A 24,286-nucleotide genomic window follows, 5' to 3' on the forward strand; every position below is an offset into this window, starting at 1 on the left:
TGCTGTTACTGTGTTAGACAAGCCAGTGACAGTTGTTGTGAGGGAGATAGCACCACTCAGAGATCTGCTGGTGGGGTCCAGATAGACAGTTGCTGTGAGGGAGATAGCACCACTCAGGAATCTGCTGGTGGGGTCCAGATAGACAGTTGTTGTGAGGGAGATAGCACCACTCAGGGATCTGCTGGTGGGGTCCAGATAGACAGTTGTTGTGAGGGAGATAGCACCACTCAGGGATCTGCTGGTGGGGGTCCAGATAGACAGTTGTTGTGAGGGAGATAGCACCACTCAGGGATCTGCTGGTGGGGTCCAGATAGACAGTTGTTGTGAGGGAGATAGCACCACTCAGGGATCTGCTGGTCCAGATAGACAGTTGCTGTGAGGGAGATAGCACCACTCAGGGATCTGCTGGTCCAGATAGACAGTTGCTGTGAGGGAGATAGCACCACTCAGGGATCTGCTGGTGGGGGTCCAGATAGACAGTTGCTGTGAGGGAGATAGCACCACTCAGGGATCTGCTGGTGGGGTCCAGATAGACAGTTGTTGTGAGGGAGATAGCACCACTCAGGGATCTGCTGGTCCAGATAGACAGTTGCTGTGAGGGAGATAGCACCACTCAGGGATCTGCTGGTCCAGAGAGACAGTTGCTGTGAGGGAGATAGCACCACTCAGGGATCTGCTGGTGGGGGTCCAGACAGACAGTTGCTGTGAGGGAGATAGCACCACTCAGGGATCTGCTGGTGGGGTCCAGATAGACAGTTGTTGTGAGGGAGATAGCACCACTCAGGGATCTGCTGGTCCAGATAGACAGTTGCTGTGAGGGAGATAGCACCACTCAGGGATCTGCTGGTGGGGTCCAGATAGACAGTTGCTGTGAGGGAGATAGCACCACTCAGGGATCTGCTGGTGGGGTCCAGATAGACAGTTGCGGCCATCCAGGTGTTGATGTATTTCCTGAAGCATTTCCTGGTGGATGACATCACTAAGAATACTTGAATCACTTGTGTTCATCCCACCCATGCGTCTATATATATTAAGCTAGAAAGCCAAGCCTGAATTGTGATATCTTACATGAACACACCCAAAATGTTCGAAATTCTTCCAGCCCTTAGAATACCATTACAAAACTAGCTCGGACTAACGGGCTAGTGGCTAGTGCTTATTTCTATCACAGCCTGTATTGTCTTTGATGTTCATATAGATTCACTTTCAGTTGAATGTGAAACAGTTTCAAACATAGTGTTGTGTTTCATTTAAAGTGTTGCAGTAAATGTCAGCACAACTTCCCAGGTCCTGCTACAACTAATGATGACCAGTGTTTCGGCTTAGTAGAGATGACTTATAGTTCACTGATAACATGACCATTACAGAGGGCCGAAATTCCTGATTATTGGGACAGTTATTGTTGTGAAGACAGTTATAACTCTAGATCCCTAGATAATAATAATAAATATTATAGGATAAATTGTGAAGGTGAAATGGGGTTTAATGTTACGTTGTGTTCAAAACTATTGCACTTGGTGGTGTGTGTGTGTGTGTGTGTGTGTGTGTGGGTGTGTGTGTGGGTGTGGGTGTGTGGGACCAGGGGCTACTTATACTAGTCCGGACTATGCCAGTTTTATAGTGCTAGCCCACTGAGATACCATGCCGCAGTTTAACATGAATACCCCACTCCACAGTATACTGTGGACTCAAAGACGACCAGTCCATGTTTTATCCCCTTGAGACTGAGCGCCAGGCAAGGTAACAACAAGTACCATTTTTTAACGTCGTTTGGTATCACACAGCCGGGGATGCTCTGTCCACTACACCACGGAGGCGTCCGATTCTATAGGTCCAGGCCCCCTTAATTAACGTCCAGCACTCATCCACACACGTATGTCTTTAGGAGATGCCAATATATTGATGAGTAGGTTGCTATACAATATGCATCACTGTCTGTAACTCCAGGCAAGCATTCCAAGTTTGAAATATGTTTTAGTGCCGGTGGTGATTTAATGGTGATGTTCAAAGGGAGGATGTGGCTGCAGCATCAACACAGGGGAATGAAGCTTCCATGCTGCAGTTCTAAAACAGCCAAATCCCATAAACTGGAAATGTCAGATTTGTCTATTCATGGGTAGTGCTTTACTTAATACAGCCGGGAACTGAAGGCTTTGTTGAGTACATAGATTCACTTGGAGTTCTAAGTCAGGACTTTTTTTGCACAATATTTATGAGTTTGTTATTTTCAAAACAAAGGTTTGTCCCAGGTTCCTACTATTGGCTGAAGAAATCTTACTAAATAGACTTGTCAATATGTCCTTGCCTGTGTGGGCAGTGGGATGGCCTGATGGTTCAAGTGTTTGGTGGTCACACAGAAGGACCAGGTTTTGTTGCCTACATGGGTTCAATGTGAGGAGTCCATTTCTGGTGCCCCTGATGTAGTATTGTAGGAATATTGTTAAGGGACGCTTGCTCGCTCGCTCACTCACTCACTCACTCACTCACTCACTCACTCACTCACTCACTCTGACCACTCATTCACTTGGACCACTCACTTAGATCACACACTTAGACCCCTTACTCACTCACTCACTTAGACCACACACTTAGACCACTCACTCACTCACTCACTTGGACCACTCATTTGGACCACTCACTCACTCACTTAGACCACTCACTCACTTAGACCACTCACTCACTCCGACCACTCACTCACTTACACCAGTCACTTAGACCACTCACTTTATCACTCACTCACTCGGACCACTCACTCACTCACTCGTACCACTTACTCACTCACTCACTCGGACCACTCACTCACTTTCTCACTCACTCGGACCACTCACTCACTCGGACCACTCACTCACTCACTCACTCACTCACTCACTCACTCACTCACTCACTCACTCACTCACTCACTCACTCACTCACTCACTGTAGGTGGCTCTAGATACAAGTATTACAGCTGCCAGCCTCTGGACCTCCGGACCACCTTTGTTGTGGAGCACTGCATGCTAGCCAGGTCGTCACTGCAGGAGGGTGTTGTCTGAGAGCTGCTTTGAGTGTGGACGGCACAGCCTGGTGACACTGATTGGTGTGACCAGCCATTAGTAACATGATGGCAAACTCAGGCTAAACAAATAATGATTTATTCTCTTGTGAAATGGACTTTAATTTCCCTGCAGTGGTGAATCACTTGTCAGATATGACAATGTGGTGACAGATTCAACCTCTGATGCTGTCCAACGTGGGGGTCTGTGTCAGCCATTGCCTCGTCCCAAGTACATCTCAGTCAGGACACACAGGAGACATCAGTTCGGGCAGGACTGGGTGTGTGTGCTGGGGATGGGGGGTGTCCAAGTGGATGATTGTAGGGTGGGTTAAATACCCTGTTCAATGGAGGGATGGTGCGGGGTGGCAGCTATGGCCTGGGGGGACAATTAGGAGGTGATTGGGGTGGGGATTAAATACGCTGTTCAAGTGGTGGGATGATGTGGGGTGTAGCAATGACCTTGGGAGACAATTGGTTGATGATGGGGTTGTTACAGGGAAGGGTGTGGGGATGCATGTCGGCAGGTGGCAGCTGCAGTGGGTCAGCATAGGGGATGAATGACCCCTCAATAACAGTGATGACAGCATGTGATGGCCAGTTGTGTGCCCAGTCAATGGACAAACAGTGCTTGTACAAGAAGTGGACAATGTGTAGTTTGGTCATTACATGTGGTTAAGTTGTCATTCTTTTAGACTGATTGTTATGGCTGACCTCCAAAGGTGCAATGATGTCCTAGTCTGTCTCACAGTCCCAGAACCATATTATTTTCCCTTCCTCCCAGCCCTTACTGTAATAGTTGGTTGGTTTGTTGTTTAACGCCGCACTCAGCAATATTCCAGCTATATGACGGTGGTCTGTCAATAATCGAGACTGGACCAGACCATCCAGTGATTAATATCATGAGCATCGATCCATGCAATTGGGATCGATGACATGCATCAACCAAGTCAGCGAGCCTGACCACCCGATCCCGTTAGTTGCCTTTCACGACAAGCATAGTCACCTTTTATGGCAAGCATGGGTTGCTGAAGACCTATTCTACCCCGGAATCTTCACGGGTTCCTTACTGTAATACTATAGCCTTAAATGAAGCAAGTCTAGATTTTCCACAGGTTAACATTTCAGCGGGTCTCCATTTCAATATGGAGATAGTAAAAACACAAGTAGCGATGGACCTGAATGCTGGGGAAACAGCTGTTCAGCATGCAAGTTGTTCCACGCGTCCAAAACCAAAGTCTTGTGACATTTATTTCTCTTGTAGCGTCAGCTGATGATCAATATGTAGGGAGAGAGATCTACTGAAACGAAGGCAAATAGACCAGCTTGGGCTAGTGGACTCAAGGCTGGATGTATTAGGTACATTAACATACAAGATGAACCATAGCCAGTTGAGTGTAAGCACTTAGGGTGAACCCCTGGTTAGTTGAGTGTAAGCACGTAGGGTGAACCATGGCCAGTTGAGTGTAAGCACGTAGGGTGAACCGTGGCCAGTTGAGTGTAAGCACGTAGGGTGAGCCATGGCCAGTTGAGTGTAAGCACGTGGGGTGAACCCCTGGCCAGTTGAGTGTAAGCACATAGGGTGAACCTCTGGCCAGTTGAGTGTAAGCACGTAGGGTGAACCTCTGGCCAGTTGAGTGTAAGCACGTAGGGTGAACCTCTGGCCAGTTGAGTAAGCACGTAGGGTGAACCCTTGGCCAGTTGAGTGTAAGCAAGTAGGGTGAAACATAGCCAGTTGAGTGTAAGCACATAGGGTGAAACATAGCCAGTTGAGTGTAAGCACGAAGGGTGAACCCTTGGCCAGTTGAGTGTAAGCACATAGGGTGAAACATAGCCAGTTGAGTGTAAGCACGTAGGGTGAACCTCTGGCCAGTTGAGTGTAAGCACATAGGGTGAAACATAGCCAGTTGAGTGTAAGCACGTAGGGTGAACCTCTGGCCAGTTGAGTGTAAGCACATAGGGTGAAACATAGCCAGTTGAGTGTAAGCACATAGGGTGAGCCATGGCCAGTTGAGTGTAAGCACGTAGGGTGAACCTCTGGCCAGTTGAGTGTAAGCACATAGGGTGAAACATAGCCAGTTGAGTGTAAGCACGTAGGGTGAACCTCTGGCCAGTTGAGTGTAAGCACATAGGGTGAAACATAGCCAGTTGAGTGTAAGCACGTATGGTGAAACATAGCCAGTTGAGTGTAAGCACGTATGGTGAAACATAGCCAGTTGAGTGTAAGCACATAGGGTGAGCCATGGCCAGTTGAGTGTAAGCATGGAGGTTGGGTGTATTATGTACATTAACATACAAGATGTAGCAGGAGGGGTGGTGGTGGGTTGGGGTGGTGGAGGTGATTGTGGAGACTATCTGGACATGTCATACAAAGGTCCATCATGGACTGTGACAGCTGTCGTCCTGGTTGTAATGACCACTAGCGGAAATAGAATCACAAGGACTGGGTTATGTTCACATAACCCGCCCATCCATCATGCCCTAAACACTGCTAATTCCAGTCTCCGCATGTAATTCCCACAATTCCCACCCTACACTTGTCCTAATAGCTACCAGCAAGCTGCAGTAATTCATCTCAATGGCCAAATTACTAAATTGTTGAAAATTGTCGTATCCTTTGCTTGCTCGCCGAGAGTTGATCTTTTGTTTCCCAATCATTTAGACGCCAAATTTATCTCATTACAACAGTAGCATTAGGCTGCACTGACTCCCTACTTAAGTCCTGGTACTGGTGCTACAGTGGCCGAGCCCCAGGAGAGCGGGTATCAATTTAGAAGGGGATAATAGATGGAACATGATTGTTTTATTCAAATAGGGCAGGATATGTGGTCAGTTGGTAGCGCTGAGAGAGCTCAGCCGGACGACCGGCCCGCATCGCCTGTAATAACCCGTGTTGGTTTAAAAGCTGTATCCGTGAATGAAGTCAGTAGAGAGACCTTGCTTGTACTCCAAGCTGGTGTTCAGCATAGCTGCATAGGAGATTAGTGGGTGATTGGCAAGCTGGTGTATATCGCGTGACCGTCGTCGTGGAGGACGATGCTGTGGAGGAGGATGTGGATGGGATGTTCGGATGCAGGTATGTGGCCATATTGTTGCTGCTTGTGGGGTGACGGACCGCTCTGGGAGGGGATGCTTTGTGTGGGAGGCTGGGACGTGGGGAGGGACTCCGGCGTTCACAGATCTGTGTGGTGATCAACTCTCAGGGTAAATTCACTAACAGGACATTGGTATCATAATGTAGCACTTTCAAATAGGACAGCAGTGATTTTGCAATAGTATAACTGGATATTTTCATGACTTGACAAATTTTGATGATATATGTTCAATGATACATCTGGATAATATGTCACAGATTTGAACCAGTCTGAGACCAGTCATCTGTCTTCAATATAAACAAAATTAAGAATTCTACAGCACATTTTGGAAAACTATAAAATATGCACTCAGAGCATCTCTGGACAATAGGATGTATTAAAAAAGTCTTCAGTTTTCTTTGTGGCTTCTTAATGAGTGCAAATTAATTTTTAGCTCATCATCCAGTTAGGACCTTATATTGTGGGAGGGTAGCTTTACAACTGGTGAGGTAGAGGGAGTCACTAATACACTTCTGTTGGAGGCTGGCTCTGTGTGGCCGACTGCATGTGGTGATCACTCCAGATGGGGCAGGGAGGTGTGATGGTGTAGGGGTGTGATGGTGTAGGGATGTAATAGTGTGGGGTATGATGGTGTAGAGTGGGGATGTGATGGTGTGGGTGGGGTGTGATGTTGTTGGTGGGGTGTGATGGTGTGGGTGGGATGTGATGGTGTGGGTGGGGTGTGATGGTGTAGGATGGGGATGTGATGGTGTAGAGGATGTGATGGTGTAGGAAGGGGATGTGATGGTGTAGAGGATGTGATGGTGTAGGATGAGGATGTGATGGTGTAGAGGATGTGATGGTGTGGCATGCGGATGTGATGCTGTAGGGTCAGGATGTGATGGTGTGAGATGGGTGTGTGATGGTGTAAGGTGAGGATGTGATGGTGTAGTGTGTGGTTGTGATAGTTTTAGAAGGCGATGGTGCCATTTGATGGATGACGATTCAGACACAACTTGCAACATACATTCACTAAGTGTGTTAGAAGATCAGGCAAAGTGAATAAATAATGTTGTATCCAGTCCTGAAGATGATCAGACCTGTATAGGAGAGACCACTTAGCTAGTCTACCAAATTAGTCCTTTACACTGAATATGTATGCTCCACATGACCCCTCTACAACTAGGGTCCCTTCAAGATTACCTCCCACATCATGCTGGCCTGTTGAGTTGTAACCGAAATCCTGAATGTCATCATGGTGTCCAACTCTGCAGCCTCCCTCACTCCTAACCCCACTTGTGATACGTCAAGGTCGGCCAAGAACAGATGTACACATCTTCAACTAGTAGTGCCTGCTTCACCAGAGCTGGTACCCGACAAGGAGCTCACTAGGATGATACTCTTGATGATAATCTTATAAATCCTGTCCAAGTTGTTTAATCCTGGAAGCAGCCTCTGTGTCTTCTAAATGTCGCAGCAGAATGGAGCTGGTGCCTCTCCCTGCATGTCTCATACCTTCCTAGACCCTAGTGGGGATTCTTGGGTAGAATAGGGCTTCAGCAACCCATCTTGGCCATATGGGGTATGGTGGTCAAGCTTGCTGACGTTCCACGGTGTGGATCTCATAATATCGGTCAATGGATCGTCTCAATCAGACTCAAATATTAACAGGCTGCCGTCATTAAGCTTGAATAGAGTGCAGCATTAAATTACAAACACTCGTGCTCTCTTTGAACCCTCCTGCCCCTTGCACCCTGGAACCAGTGTGATTGCCTTGCATGCCCTCCCACCCTCACCTTGAAACTTACAGATGACTCCCTTTAGCCCCTCCCCCTAATGTACATGTGTGACCCCAGTTTGCCGCTCCCACCCTCCCCTCAAACCCACATGTGTACCCCTGTTAACCCCTTCCATCCTCCCACCCTCCCCCCAAACCTACAGCCGGTACAGGTGTACCCCGTTTGCCACTCCGAACCCTCCCCCCAAACCTACAGGTGTACCCCCTGTTTGCCCCTCCCACCCCCTGCGATGACTCCCTGCATCCCTGGCCTTGTGACTGAAGCATGTCAGTGACTGGTGGAGTGTTTATTGATTATGCGGGATGCTGCCTTAAACAGCTTCATTGTTGTTGCAATAATGGACACAAATTATACTCCTGTTCCTTGGGAGTGTATTTGCCTGTACCAGGCCGTGTTTGTCAATTATACTGAATATGTCCCTCCACCGGGCAGCTTGTGGAATAATGCCTGCAGTTTACCCCACTTAAGGGACAGCACTAATACAAATAATGGGTCGTCCAAGCTCCGGTGCATCACATCATTGTAGAGAGTGATGGATACAGTGTCTCTGTTATGTGATATATCTGCTTAGTATGGGGGGGATACGCCGGGGGGGTCCCTGGGGCTGGGGGGGGCGGGGGGGGCCTAGCATGGTCCTGTTGGTGGATGGAGGGCCAGAAAGTAAGAGGGTGTTAATGAGTAATATGCACTTGGAATTGTTCTCGTATCACCAGTAGAACTTAAGTTGACATTTTTGTTGACATGCTAATAAGGGGAGTGTTCGGACATTCAATGGAGATTTAGTACAAGCTACATTTGATTGAGATTCACAATTTGTGGCAGATTGGTTTGCAATGGTTTAATGGTGAAGTATTTGTTTTGTATTGTTAAGTTTTTTGTTGTTGGTTTATGGTTCTGCCAACCGTAAAGATTAAATATTAAAAAAAAAAATTAAAAATAGAATGTCAGAATCAGGTTTTTTTACCTTACGGATCCAAATCAAGCTTAGGATGATGAAAATAAACTTGTACAATGCATTTTTAATTTTTGCCTTTCAACCCTATTTTTCACTATCAAGTCTTTGAAGCAATGGTAAAAAGAATGGAGAGACGCAATGTTTGTTGTACTGACTGATCTGTTGATGGGATTCTACAAGATCAGATAGTCGTGAACTGTAGGAAAATATGTTGAATGTAATACTTTCCTTTGAACTACTCAGAAATAAGTTGATGACATTCTTCAAGGACTGATAGCTAAAGCACACGAAAATCTAAAAATGATATTCCAAAAGATCCAATGAATTTAAATTACATGAATATCTGTCGATGAATTTATTCAAGATCTCATATACAGCTGTAACTTTGAACTGTAAAATCTGTTGATGAAATTCTGATAGCTTTCAGTAATATCTGTCCAGTTAAGTTCTCTGCTTTGTGTTGTGGAAGGTCATCTCTTGACAAGGATGCCCTCCATCTGCGTCTCCTCTGACTGCCTCATCAACACCCTGTTATGACTTTCTACAACAGTTAGTTTCATTCCGAGGTTGAGCAATATCTCGTTTAACTGTAAGAAAGTCATCCTCAGGATGATGTTGATGCAAACGATGCAGCATCAGTTCCAGCTAAGCCATCAACGGCCAAAGTTTGCCAGGCTCCTTGTGTGGGTACCATCACTCCCTTTGATGTCCCTGATGATAAAATGATACTGAAACATTCTTCTGTAACACAATAATGCTGTGCGTTATTCAATATTCCAATATCACTTTGTCTTTGATGGTCTGAGCGATGCCTACAAGGCAATGTCAGGGCCCCGCTAAATGTTTGAGGATAGTTTTTGTCTAATTGTGAATGTAAGGATCCCTGGAGGATGGGTCGGTTGTAGAAAGCTGACTTCCAGACCCTGTTGCCAGCAAGATGGGCCGCAATTTGTTGCTTGTCAGGGGCGATAAAGAAATGCCCACGCTCTAAACAATAACTACTCCCCAGGGCTACAGGAACCATTTGTGAATAATGAATGCTCCCTTAGCTTTTAGTGAAAATTACCTTGGCAATGAAATATATGACCTTGGTGATATGGTGCAAGTTGCTGATGTAGGGGTGAGAGATGACAGTGTGGAGATTATGGGGATTTCGGGGGATACTAGCCCAAACATGGTTCTTAGCATCCTTGTCAGTAGAGTCTAGTCTCACGGGGACAATTATCAGCTAGGCTTACTGGCGGAACAGACTTTTACTGGACTTTGGTTTCGGACAAGCGACTAATCACACTGACTGGATGTTTATTTTATTCTGAATTTCTGGGTTAAAATAGGTCATGCATTGGAATAGATATTAATATAAGTGTATTACTATCTGTATTTTGCAGGGTAATTTTAATTGCTTCAACTTGTTTGCTTGTGTTGATTGTTCACCAGATCGTCTGACAACGTGATGGAATCCATTGTTTGTGACATCACAGATGGATCAACATGGCGTTGTTAACACATGTGGACTTAAGCATTGCATGTTAAGTTGCAAGCATCTAAAAATATTTGACAAGGTGTTGATATGAACATATGCGCTGTCATCAAGATCAGACACGTAGGCTGAAGGGCAGTGGTAGAAACGAACAGTTTAAGTCAACTAGTCCTTATAGCGATAACATATATAAAAACTTTTAAAAAGGGCAAATCTACCCGTCCTTATGATACCTTAACCTTTGGGCAGTTGCGTAGTGGTGTAGGGGCTGGGCGTGGCAGGGTGTGGCAGGGTGGCAATGTTAACTAGTGATAATTTACATGTCACCCTACAGGCTGATGACTTGTCAGTGGGGAGGGTGTGTGTGACTGGGTGGGGCTGGGCGTGGCAGGGTAGCAATGCTACTACAGTGATATTTACTCATGGGCTATTACCATCGGTCTGATGACTGTGGGGACGATGGGTGGGGCTGGGCGTGGCAGGGTATTACCATGTGGGCTGTCACCCTACAGGCTGATGAAATTGGCACTACTGCTGTAGTCCAACTGCCCAATAGTTAAGGTGCCATTAGGACAATTAGAAATTTGCCATTTTTATGGGTTTTCCTGTATGTTATCATGACAAGGACTAGTGGAGTAGAAATGTTAGCTTCTACCACTGAGTAAGGTGTCCTCCACTTGTCTCACGTAGAAGTGGTTTATTATTCATCAGGAGGAAATGGTCGAGTAACTGGAGACAAAATCAATTATTCTGACCATGCTGGGAACTCCGGGATGTGTAGACTGGGTGACCGTCATGCTCTGACACTATCCAGTAGGCAGCTGTACAGTGTAGTCCCACAATAGGCAGCTGTACAGTGTAGTCCCACAATAGGCAGCTGTACAGTCAAGTCCCACTATAGGCAGCTGTACAGTGTAGTCCCACTATAGGCAGCTGTACAGTGTAGCTCCACAATAGGCAGCTGTACAGTGTCGCCCCACAATAGGCAGCTGTACAGTGTAGTCCCACAATAGGCAGCTGTACAGTGTAGTCCCACTATAGGCAGCTGTACAGTGTAGTCCCACTATAGGCAGCTGTACAGTGTAGTCCCACTATAGGAAGCTGTACAGTGTAGTCCCACTATAGGCATCTGTACAGTGTAGTCCCACAATAGGCAGCTGTACAGTGTCACCCCACAATAGGCAGCTGTACAGTGTAGTCCCACTATAGGCAGCTGTACAGTGTCGCCCCACAATAGGCAGCTGTACAGTGTGGTCCCACTATAGGCAGCTGTACAGTGTAGCCCCACTATAGGCAGCTGTACAGTGTAGCCCTACAATAGTCAGCTGTACAGTGTGGTCCCACTATAGGCAGCTGTACAGTGTAGCCCTACAATAGGCAGCTGTACAGTGTAGCTCCACAATAGGCAGCTGTACAGTGTCGCCCCACAATAGGCAGCTGTACAGTGTAGCCCTACAATAGGCAGCTGTACAGTGTAGCCCTACAATAGGCAGCTGTACAGTGTAGCTCCACAATAGTCAGCTGTACAGTGTAGCCCCACTATAGGCAGCTGTACAGTGTAGCCCTACAATAGGCAGCTGTACAGTGTAGCTCCACAATAGGCAGCTGTACAGTGTCACCCCACTATAGGCAGCTGTACAGTGTAGCCCTACAATAGGCAGCTGTACAGTGTAGCCCTACAATAGGCAGCTGTACAGTGTAGCTCCACAATAGGCAGCTGTACAGTGTAGCCCCACTATAGGCAGCTGTACAGTGTAGCCCTACAATAGGCAGCTGTACAGTGTAGCTCCACAATAGGCAGCTGTACAGTGTCACCCCACTATAGGCAGCTGTACAGTGTAGCCCTACAATAGGCAGCTGTACAGTGTAGCCCTACAATAGGCAGCTGTACAGTGTAGCCCTACAATAGGCAGCTGTACAGTGTAGCTCCACAATAGTCAGCTGTACAGTGTAGCCCCACTATAGGCAGCTGTACAGTGTAGCCCTACAATAGGCAGCTGTACAGTGTAGCTCCACAATAGGCAGCTGTACAGTGTCACCCGACAATAGGCAGCTGTACAGTGTAGTCCCACAATAGGCAGCTGTACAGTGAAGTCCCACTATAGTCAACTGTACAGTGTAGTCCCACTATAGGCAGCTGTACAGTGTAGTCCCACTATAGGCAGCTGTACAGTGTAGTCCCACTATAGGCAGCTGTACAGTGTAGTCCCACTATAGGCAGCTGTACAGTGAAGTCCCACTATAGGCAGCTGTACAGTGTAGTCCCACTATAGGCAGCTGTAGCGTGTAGTCCCACTATAGGCAGCTGTACAGTGTAGTCCCACAATAGGCAGCTGTACAGTGTAGTCCCACTATAGGCAGCCGTACAGTGTAGTCCCACTATAGGCAGCCGTACAGTGTAGTCCCACTATAGGCAGCTGTACAGTGTAGCCCCACTATAGGCAGCTGTACAGTGTAGTCCCACAATAGGCAGCTGTACAGTGTAGTCCCACTATAGGCAGCTGTACAGTGTAGTCCCACTATAGGCAGCTGTACAGTGTAGCCCCACTATAGGCAGCTGTACAGTGTAGTCCCACTATAGGCAGCTGTACAGTGTAGTCCCACTATAGGCATCTGTACAGTGTAGTCCCACAATAGGCAGCTGTACAGTGTAGTTCCACAATAGGCAGCTGTACAGTGTTTTCCCACTATAGGCAGCTGTACAGTGTAGTCCCACTATAGGCAACTGTACAGTGTAGTCCCACAATAGGCAGCTGTACAGTGTTTTCCCACAATAGGCAACTGTACAGTGTAGCCCTACAATAGACAGCTGTACAATGTAGTCCTACAATAGGCAGCCTTACGGGGATTTACCTTGTTCTACAGCAAATGTATGTACATATTCCTGGTGTATTAGCCCAAAATTTGGCAAATATTTTCAGTCTTAGTTTATAGACTAAAGTCAGCTGATTTCACAAGACCAGAAACAATTATCTTATTTCAGTCTGTGCCAAAAACAAGTGAGACTAATACCCCGAACTTGGCTCTAAGCATCAGTTTCAGTGGAATTAAGTGTTATTATGTGGAATATTGTAACTGAGCTTACTGGACCATGCCGAATTTCACTTGACTCAGGCTTTGGACTAGCAGTTAAAGTAGCAGACTGCTATTTTTTGTTATGGGCTAGTTGCTGACAATAAAGATGCAGTGGACATAGATTGTCAATTATTTATTGTGATTTGATGATGTTTCAGAGTTGCTGAGTCCGCAGGAAGAGATAACGTGAATCCACTGTAAGGACCCAAGGACCGACCACTGTGTAGCCGGCGGGGGTTGTCACCTAGTATGCAAGATGGCGACCCTATCGCTCAAGATCAGCGTTGTGGGGAGCAACATCGTCAAGACGATGCAGTTCGAGCCGTCCACCATTGTCTATGATGCATGTAGAATCATCCGAGAAAGAATCGCCGAAACCATACAAGGAAACCGTAAGTACTTTGGGGAGGGATTTTTGTGCAGGCTCTGGTGAAGGGATAATCAGTGGTGACGACGTGAGGCTGTAGGAAATGCCTGTGAATGAAGTCAGGCAACACAAGTATAGGTTATACCCCAGTTTCCTGGTGGCCTGTCTAGTGGTAAGATAGATGCGATGTCAGTGGGTATTATGAACCAGGAAGTATGATACTTGCTTGTTAGTCAGACCATGGTGATGGCATCCTTCAGGTGGGTAGAAAATATGTTATGAACAGTGACAAGTTTGGGCTAGTAGAATCCAAGGTGGCATAGACTGGACCAGGGGTTGGTGTGTAGTTTGTTGTGGTATAGACTGGACCAGGGGTTGGTGTGTAGTTTGTTGTGGTATAGACTGGACCAGGGGTTGGTGTGTAGTTTGTTGTGGCATAGACTGGACCAGGGGTTGGTGTGTAGTTTGTTGTGGCATAGACTGGACCAGGGGTTGGTGTGTAGTTTGTTGTGGCATAGACTGGACCAGGGGTTGGTGTGTAGTTTGTTGTGGCATAGATTGGACCAGGGGTTGGTGTGTAGTTTGTTGTGGCATAGACTGGACCAGGGGTTGGTGTGTAGTTTGTTGTGGCATAGATTGGACCAGGGGTTGGTGTGTAGTTTGTTGTGGCATAGACTGGACCAGGGGTTGGTGTGTAGTTTATTGTGGCATAGACTGGACCAGGGGTTGGTGTGTAGTTTGTTGTGGCATAGACTGGACCAGGGGTTGATGTGTAATTTGTTGTGGCAGGACTGCTTCCTTGTTGGACATTTGTGTAATCTGGGATCTAGCTGTTCTCAGAATGTTTGCCCCTCCCATGGAGATTCGGGGTTAGAATAGGTCCCCAGCAACCTAGGGAACCAAACAGATTGGGTGGTTCGACATAATATTTAAACCGGCAAGTGTTGCCTGCCCATCTTCAAAGTTACCTGCCCGCATTCAGGCATTATAAATATTGAAAAATTGTTAGAACCAAGAGACCAATCATGTTGTGATTCAGTTGAAATAATGCAAACAATTACTTGAGATTCTCTAAGGAGTTATGATAAAACTGAATACATAAGTAGTCTTAAGTATCTTCCAGAGAGTCAGGCAGGTGGAGGAAAATTTCATGCAGTCTGACAGAAAAGTTGCCAACCACGGGTAGGCTGGCATGGTTTGTTGCTCACTGTATTGATCACTGGATTGTCTGGTCTAGAAACAATTTTTTACAGGCCACAGTCATATAGCTGGGATATTACTGAGTGTGGCTTTGCCTAACAAACAAGACGAATTTATGTCATTAAATCAGATTCATCTGATGACTTTCGGTTCCAGCTGTAGGTTGAGGGCACAGTTCCAGCTGTAGGTTGTGGACACAGTTCCAGCTGTAGGTTAAGGACAGAGTTCCAGCAGTAGGTTGAGGACACAGTTGCAGCTGTAGGTTGAGGACACAGTTCCAGCTGTAGGTTTAAGGCACAGTTCCAGCTGTAGGTTTAAGGCACAGTTCCAGCTGTAGGTTGAGGGCACAGTTGCAGCTGTAGGTTGAGGACACAGTTCCAGCTGTAGGTTTAAGGCACAGTTCAAGCTGTTGGTTGAGGGCACAGTTGCAGCTGTAGGTTGAGGTCACAGTTCAAGCTGTAGGATGAGGACACAGTTCCAGCTGTAGGTTGTGGACACAGTTCCAGCTGTTGGTTGAGGGCACAGTTGCAGCTGTAGGTTGAGGACACAGTTCCAGCTGTAGGTTGAGGGCACAGTTGCAGCAGTAGGTTGAGGTCACAGTTCAAGCTGTAGGATGAGGACACAGTTGCAGCTGTAGGTTGTGGACACAGTTCCAGCTGTTGGTTGAGGACACAGTTCCAGCTGTAGGTTGAGGACACAGTTCCAGCTGTAGGTTGAGGACACAGTTCCAGCTGTAGGTTTTAGGTTTCACAATCTGTTTTTTTTGCAGACACAGACTTTGGACTTTTTCTGGCTGACGAGGACCCAAAGAAAGGAGTATGGCTGGAGCAAGGTCGCAGCTTGGAGTACTACCTGCTGCGGAATGGGGTAGGTGTTCAGGCAGTTCTAGCTTCGCAGCCATTTAAGTGAAGTAACAAATAGGGATGGGATGATACACCAAGTGTGGGATCCGATACATATCAAGATTCTTGTTCACAATCTGATACGTAGCTTTGCATGTGCTCTTATCTGTGGTGCATAAGCCATCTAACGCACCACAGATAAGAGCACATGCAAGTGTTTTGATACGTATCGGATCATGAACAATGTATCCTGATACGTACTGTATCGTACAGTTGGTGTATCATCCCAGCCCTACTCTCAATGTCATGCCCCAGTTTAGCTGTTCTGTGGATGTAGCCGACATATATTGGCTGACTTTGAGTTGAGTGCGACTCACTTAGTTTTAATATCTACATTCTTGCCAAGCTGTTGGTATTCCATATCAGTAATGGCTGTATCATGATGAAAGAAAAATATAATTAATGTGAGCAAGTGAACAAGTGTGCAGGATTTACTAATTGAAGATAACATGTTTTACTCCTGTTATGTCTGGCTGATGGAAGCCACACAAAGTAGTCTGTCACTGCTGAAATCTATATTTTGTAATGAATGATAATTGACAGTAATAGATATACCATGAGTAGGTTTATTGATACAGGATAGCCGATTACTCCATGTGTTTCCATGCATGTTCTCCACTATCAGACAGACAACCATCTGGCGTCTGCTCTCTGCGTCTGCTCTCTGCGTCTGCTCTCTGCGTCTGCTTCTTACATCTGCCATAAACATTACAGCTGTATTTTACATACTCTGTCTGCAAAACAAATATTTTTTTGTCTGAAATGAGAGAAACTCTTGATTTATTTTGTAAAGTCTCCATGTTATGAATATTGACTTGTCGTGTAAGACATCTGTGTTCTTGGTTGTGACAAGTGCTTCAGCACTGGGGAAAATGTTACAAGAAAATGTCATGAAAGAAGTTAAACACAGGATATAGAGACAGAATTACAGACATGTATACAACAAAGTGTCAAGACAGAAACATGGTGATAGTGTTTAGTGGAGTGAGTGAGTGAGTTGGGTTTAACGCCGCTTTTAACAGTATTCCAGTTATATCACGGCGTGTCAGCTTAATGTGGGAGGAAAGCCCGAAGTGATGCAGATCTTAGACGTTTACCACTTCGGTGAAACCCACGAGCACGGGTATGGTGCTGACAAACCTAGAAACATAATCGGGGTGAACCGGGATTCGAACCCACAATCATAGGTTTCTGGCGTGCCCAAGGGACGCAACTCTGCACAGCGAATCGCGGCGCCTTAGACGACTGGGCCACCCGTGCCCCCGTGTTTAGTGGAAGCTCCACAGCGAAACCTTATCTTTTATGACCATTGATTAATATGAATGCCAGGAGTTGTAGGAGTAGTTCATCAGTGTTACGTTGGGAGTAATACATTTGATGCATGTCATGTAAACATAGAAATGTGGCATGTTAGGTATTTTTCCAAGTCTGCTATGGCCATTTTAACTTCATGTTAATTTGTGCAGCAGTGAGTTTGACTGGTTAGGGAGCAATTATTGGATTTTCAAGGGTTTTTTATTTTGTGTGTGTGTGTGTTTTAAGGTGTAGGAACTCATTATTTCTTTCAGGTGCTCAATTGTTATTTTTTTAAAACAAATCGAAATATCGACATCTGAAGAAAAGGGCTACTTCTTTTCACCCAAACAAGGACTTGTTAAAAGTATAGGTTCCCAGTAACCTCAACTTGTTGTAAGTGGTGACTGAATGGATCGGTTGGCCAGGCTCTAGTCTTGGTTGATTGCTTGTCAAGATTTTGCATGAATCGTTGCTCATGATATCAATCAAAGGGTTTCTAGTCTAGCTTATTTATAGTCAGCCCTAATTTTGCTTGACTACTATTCAGTGAAGCGGTAAATGACAAACACAATAATAGTTTGCCAGTGGGTCTGGAAGGCAGGTGATGAGAGGAGAAACTTCCATCAATAATTCTCCACTCTAAGTGATGTCTCAGCAGCGATGACTGTCTCTGATTTATTTGTTTGTTTGTCGTTTAATGCCGAACGCAGCAATATTCCAGCTATGTGACGGCGGTCTGTAAAATAATTGAGTCAATCCAGTGATTGATATCATGAGCATCGATCCACGCAATTGGGATCAATGACGTGCATCAACCAAGACAGCGAGCCTGACTGCCCGATCCCGTTAATCGCCTTTTACGACAAGCATAGTCGCCTTTTTCGGCAAGTATGGGTTGCTGAAGACCTGATTTATTGGTCAAACAATGAATAGTTCTCACTGTGCTATCGGTCACTCTGTATTAATGCAGTGGCTAACTGAAAGAGACCATTATAGATGGGTATGCATCAAAGTTGGCAAGCCTGACCTCCGATCCTGTTCTTTCTGTCGAGTATTCTCAGCTAATGATATTCCAATGACACTAAAATCTACTGAATAGGAAGCTATATGCTAATTTGTCACAATGTAACATCAAGCTGACATGCCATGATATAACTGGAGTACTGTTCAAAGCTGCGTTTATCAAATCTCACTCACTTACTCAGGCTAGCTTCTTGTCATGTGAGGCGACTAACAGGATCGGGTGGTCAGGCCCGCTAACTTGGTTGGGGCATGTGATCGTATCCCAACTGGATCTATGCTCGTGATGTCAATCCCTGTATTGTCTGATCCAGACTCGATTATTTACAGCCTGACCATCATATGCCTGGAATATTGCTGAGAGAGGCGTTAACCAACCAACAAACAAACACACTCTAAGTATAGGTGTGGTATACAGTGTGTGTGCAACAAACAAACTCATGTTTATTTCTACTGGACTTATGATGAGTTTCCACCACTGATGATTAAGATCATTGACAGGTTCCAAATCTTTTTCTAGACCCTCTCTCAGACCAATATTTGGCCCAAGTCTGCAGCAGATGTCCCTTCAAATTGGCGACTACGCTTCGAAACATATGTTAACAAATTCTCGATTACAAATTTGAAACCTGAACAAAAAAAACATTCTGGAATGGCTAATAGATGGTCTAGATTGTAAGGAATCAGTCGTCAAACCCGTAACTATCGTTCGGAATACCCCATGTTAAAGTTTTCGAGACTGAATGATTAGAAATCACATTCCAACTGTCACTTTCATAATCTGGTAAGCGACGCACTGATTGGTGGGATGAAAGGTCGTTCTGACGTGACCCCATATGGGATGTCTTCAGATCTTTGTTTAGCGGTAGCGAGAACTAAGGTCTGATTTTAATGAGGTTGGTACTTCATTTAGCTGATCTGCTGTCGTACATGTAGATCTATAAGCAGCAGTGACTAACATTGGCTTGAGGAAGAGATATACATATGTATGACAATACTAGAGGATGTCCTGGAGGGCACCTGCTTCCTGACCAAGCATTGTTCTACACCATTGTCATGTCAAACTAAAATATGAATGAAGTAGCTGGTATTTATAACTTGCATTTTGTCACTCAACAGTAAGTGTTCGCTGTTCACAAGCCTTGGTTGGTCTTGTGATCAGTGCAAGTTGTAGAACAGAACACCCTCATTTCACTGAGTGGAGTTGGCTGTGAGAGGGAGAATGGTATTTGTTGTGGATTTGTTGTGGAATGTGTGGATTGATATAAGTCAATCTTTGTTGAAGAGTGTCAGTCCAAGAGGAGTATATCCCACATACAGCAGTCTATGCCAGACACGTTTCAATCTACTGACCAGAACTTGTCATATGGCATCATTTTCAGTAGATTTCTGTGTTGACATATATGGGCTAATTTACCTGAACCTAAAAGACAAGAAATATGACAAGACTGGGCCTTCGTACCAGTTGCTTATGTCGCAGTCTTTTTGTTGCGGCTGTTACTGATGATGATGATGATGATGTTTAGGCTGTAACTGATGATGATGGTGTTGTTGTTGCAGGATCTGCTGGAGTACAAGAAGAAGCAGCGTATCCTGAAGGTGCGGACGCTGGATGGGGCTCTGAAGACCCTGCAGGTGGATGACAGCCACACCGTCGGGCAGCTCATGATCACCATCTGCACCAGGATGGGTGAGTTCCGTCTTCTACTCAGGTCCACGTGCTTGTGGGGATAACAGTCTGCCGTCATGTAGCTGGAATATTGCTGAGTGTGGCGATAAATTAAGAAAGAAACAAACAAACAAACAAACACTGACTCTGCTTGTGGGTTTCATGAGAGTGGTAAACATCTTACACCAGAATCAGTTCAGGCTTTCCTCCCACATTAAGCCGACACACTGATAAACCTGAAACATTGTTCAAGGTGGTGTTAACCAAACTGACTGACTCACTCAATCGCTCGCTCGCTCACTCACTCACTCACTCACTGGCTCACTCACTCACTCACTCACTCACTCACTCACTCACTCACTCACTCACTCACTCACTGGCTCGCTCACTCACTCACTCACTCACTCACTCACTCACTCACTCACTCACTGGCTCACTCACTCACTCACTCACTCACTCACTCACTCACTCACTCACTCACTGGCTCGCTCACTCACTCACTCACTCACTCACTGGCTCACTCACTCACTGGCTCGCTCACTCACTCACTCACTCACTCACTCACTCACTCACTCACTGGCTCACTCACTCACTCAATCACTGGCTCACTCACTCACTCACTCACTCACTCACTGGCTCGCTCACTCACTCACTCACTCACTCACTGGCTCACTCACTCACTCACACACTTGGACCAATCACTCACTCACTTAGACCACTCACTCACTCACTCACTCACTGGCTCACTCACTCACTCACTCACTCACTCACTCACTCACTCACTGGCTCGCTCACTCACTCACTCACTCACTCACTCACTGGCTCACTCACTCACTCACTCACTCACTCACTCACTCACTGGCTCACTCACTCACTCACTCACTCACTCACTGGCTCACTCACTCACTCACTCACTCACTGGCTCACTCACTCACTCACTGGCTCGCTCACTCACTCACTCACTGGCTCACTCACTCACTCACTCACTCACTCACTGGCTCACTCACTCACTCACTGGCTCACTCACTCACTCACACACTTGGACCAATCACTCATTCACTTAGACCACTCACTCACTCACTCACTCACTCACTCACTCACTCACTCACCGACTCACTCACTCACTCACTCACTCACTCACTGTGGCAGGTATCACCAACCACGAGGAGTACTCCCTGGTGCGGGACCTGCCTGACGACGAGAAGGAGAAGACGCTGACGCTGAAGAGAGACAAGTCCATCGCTAAGGACCAGAAGAAACTGGAGGAGATGAAGAAGAAGCTCCACACCGATGATGAAAGTAAGTCTGCATGATGGAGTATCATGATGGAGGGTGTCCTGCATGGAACAGGAGAGGCCAACCTCAACTGTAGTTCCTTCTAGCGTGTACACCCTTCCAAATTCACAATAGTCCGTTCAATGAATAGCATCAGAAGGAAGGCTTCAGCCCACATTACGATGTTAAACTGATCTATCAGTAACAGTGTTCAACATTAAGTGGGTCCTGTGTTCCTTGAGGTCTGTCCCTCTAGTATCTAGGGTCTCCTAAATCTGGGGCTGTTAACACTAGGGCTATGACAAGGACCCCTTGACTTTCATAGTTAATTAAGAATTCACTCTACACCACTAAGTTGTGCTGAGGACAAGTATGCCTGGCTATAAGGATCGATAATCAGAATTATCGTCCATGGGAAGAAATATTAATGATTGTCAATATGAAATTGTCATGGATAAGAACTTACATCAACTATTGTGATGAAAAGAGTTTAGATTTACAGAAACAGACTTGTCATTGTCACTCATGTCAATTGTCGAAGATTTAAAGCAATTTTTGTATCTCACATGTGGCATGAAATATGTTGATTTCTTTCTGGATTTTCTTGCATATTTGCTAAACTGGACTTTTCCGATATTTATTGATAATTGATCAATGTTTAGTAGGCAATTATCGAACTGTATGATCTACATCGATAGCCAGACCTAAGGACAAGTAAATATCCAATAATGGTAGTCCTTATTAACAACTGGCATTTGAGGGCTATAATCAGTGTTATGTCCAAGTGGTACCGGTACATGGACTGTTATGTGCTTGTGTTATATCTGGGTAGTATTTCACTGTTGTATCCAAGTGTGTACTGACTGCTTCGTTCTGTTCCAGTGAACTGGCTAGACCACAGTAAGACACTGAGGGAGCAGGGCATCGACCCAAACGAGATACTGCTGCTGAGGAGGAAGTTCTTCTTCTCTGATCAGAACGTCGACGCCCGTGACCCCGTCCAACTTAACCTCCTCTATGTCCAGGTGAGCTTCTAGTTCCACACCTGTGTAGGGAGATCGCTGTCGTCAATCATCTAAGCTATTATGCTATGTTATACTAGACTCTTAAAGAGATGGTTTCTTAGGCAGTATTCAATGGCAGACATGCTGTTCTCGTTTGTATGTGAGACCACCTCTGTGGTCTAGTGGATAGAGCCTCTGCCCAGAGACTACCTTCGTGGTCTAGTGGATAGAGCCTCTGCCCAGAGACTACCTTTGTGGTCTAGTGGATAGAGCCTCTGCCCAGAGACTACCTTTGTGGTCTTGTGGATAGAGCCTCTGCCCAGAGACTACCTTCGTGGTCTAGTGGATAGAGCCTCTGCCCAGAGACTACCTTTGTGGTCTTGTGGATAGAGCCTCTGCCCAGAGACTACCTTCGTGGTCTAGTGGATATAGCCTCTGCCCAGAGACTACCTTCGTGGTCTTGTGGATAGAGCCTCTGCCCAGATACTACCTCCGTGGTCAAGTGGATAGAGCCTAGAGGAAAGCTGGATGCTGTGGGTCTAGCTGTCCTGTAAATGTATAGTGTGCATGTAGACAAGTGCGGTAGACGATGTTCCTGACTGTGATGGTGTTGTCTCCCCAGTCCCGTGACGCCCTGCTGAACGGCACCCACCCCGTGAGTCAGGAAGAAGCTATACAGTTTGCAGGCTTGCAATGTCAGATACAGTTCGGGGACCACGTCGACTCCAAACACAGACCGGGCTTCCTCGAGTGAGTAGTTATCTCCCTTTACTGTAACTCTTTACTCACAATATCGATCTCCGTATTGTCAGATCCAGACTGGACAATCTACAGACAGCTGTCATATAGCTGGAATATTGCAGTGTAGCGCTATACAACCAACATGCATACATACCTCCTACCAATGTGCTAAAATATCCTCCCGACTCTTTAACTCTGATGGACTGATGGAACTGATTGCTTTGCTTTTGTCACTGTAACTGTGACACTATCTCTACATGCCACATCTTGTTCCAGCTTGAAAGAATTCCTGCCAAAAGAATACATGAAAATCAAAGGAGTTGAAAAGAAGATTTACATTGTAAGTAACCAAGCAGACATCCCACCAACACTACTAGATACAGATCAGGGAGAAGCACTGACTTATTTCAACACAATCCCTTATTTATTATTTTTTTTAAATTCTGGTGTATGCAAAGTCAAATTAGTCATTGAAGCCTCTTCTTGTCTATTGGTCCTGTTATCAGTGAAATATAAGCCTCCTCCATAACAGGAACCTGTGAAGATCCAGGGTAGAATAGGTCTTCAGCAACCCATGCTTGTCGTTAAAGGCAACTATGCTTGTCGTAAAAGGCGACTAACAGGATCGGGTGATCATGCTCGCTGACTTGGTTGATGCATGTCATCGATCCAAATTGCGAAGATCAATGCTCATGATGTCAATCACTGGATTGTCTGGTCCAGACTCGATTATTTACAGACCGCCGTCATATAGCTGGAATATTGCTGAGTGCGGCGTAAAAGAACCAACCAACCAACCAACCATAACAGGATTTGGCAAATGTTTGGTTCTAGTTTGTGAATTGTTATTGACATATGCTTCAGACTTGGGGCCGATTGTTGGCCTCTGACAGGTCCAGTAAGTCTGTGTGATAGTTAAAGATTTAGAGCCTCCCTAGATTCAAATACCATAGGGGAAGACATCATGAACCCCAGGCTCCCCTTTAATTTCAAACACTTGCACTCATGTGAGACTGTAGACAGACATCCAAGAGGCTATGTGTCATGTTACAAGGATGTAGATCCACTTCTCAATGTAGCTGTGAGCATTCCCCATGAGATGTCCTATCTGGTTTCTCACTTGACTGGTGCTGTTTCAGGAACACAAGAAGTGGGCCAGCATGTCGGAGATCGAGTCCAAGGTCAAGTACACCCACTTGTGTCGCTCCCTCAAGACCTACGGTATCACCTTCTTCCTTGTCAAGGTCAGTGTGACATGAAAGTGATTAGTCTTTAGTCTATTTGGCTTTTAAAGAATCTTTATTAACGTGATATCAATTACTGTTGACTTTTTGTCTGATCACCAAGCAACAGCGTTAGAAATTGGCACTAGTCCTGTAGTCCTTGTCAAACTGCCCA

The 24,286-nt window shown here is 45.8% G+C and overlaps 1 protein-coding gene across 1 annotated transcript in view; it reads left to right on the forward strand.

The window, feature by feature from the left end:
• The window catches only part of LOC139460973 (talin-1-like), a 161,210-nt gene that overhangs the window by 60,096 nt on the left and 76,828 nt on the right, over window positions 1-24,286 (forward strand). The window contains exons 3-10 of the mRNA XM_071242435.1: window positions 13,573-13,806; window positions 15,751-15,848; window positions 19,760-19,889; window positions 21,018-21,167; window positions 22,026-22,168; window positions 22,770-22,897; window positions 23,165-23,228; window positions 24,028-24,132. Of these exons, the coding sequence (XP_071098536.1) occupies window positions 13,671-13,806; window positions 15,751-15,848; window positions 19,760-19,889; window positions 21,018-21,167; window positions 22,026-22,168; window positions 22,770-22,897; window positions 23,165-23,228; window positions 24,028-24,132 (954 nt within the window). The 5' untranslated portion in view covers window positions 13,573-13,670. The remainder of the gene's footprint in view (window positions 1-13,572; window positions 13,807-15,750; window positions 15,849-19,759; window positions 19,890-21,017; window positions 21,168-22,025; window positions 22,169-22,769; window positions 22,898-23,164; window positions 23,229-24,027; window positions 24,133-24,286) is intronic.

This window comes from Haliotis cracherodii, unplaced genomic scaffold (genome assembly GCF_022045235.1).
Source record: "Haliotis cracherodii isolate W230 unplaced genomic scaffold, xgHalCrac1.p SCAF_14, whole genome shotgun sequence".
NCBI classification, from domain to species: domain Eukaryota; kingdom Metazoa; phylum Mollusca; class Gastropoda; order Lepetellida; family Haliotidae; genus Haliotis; species Haliotis cracherodii.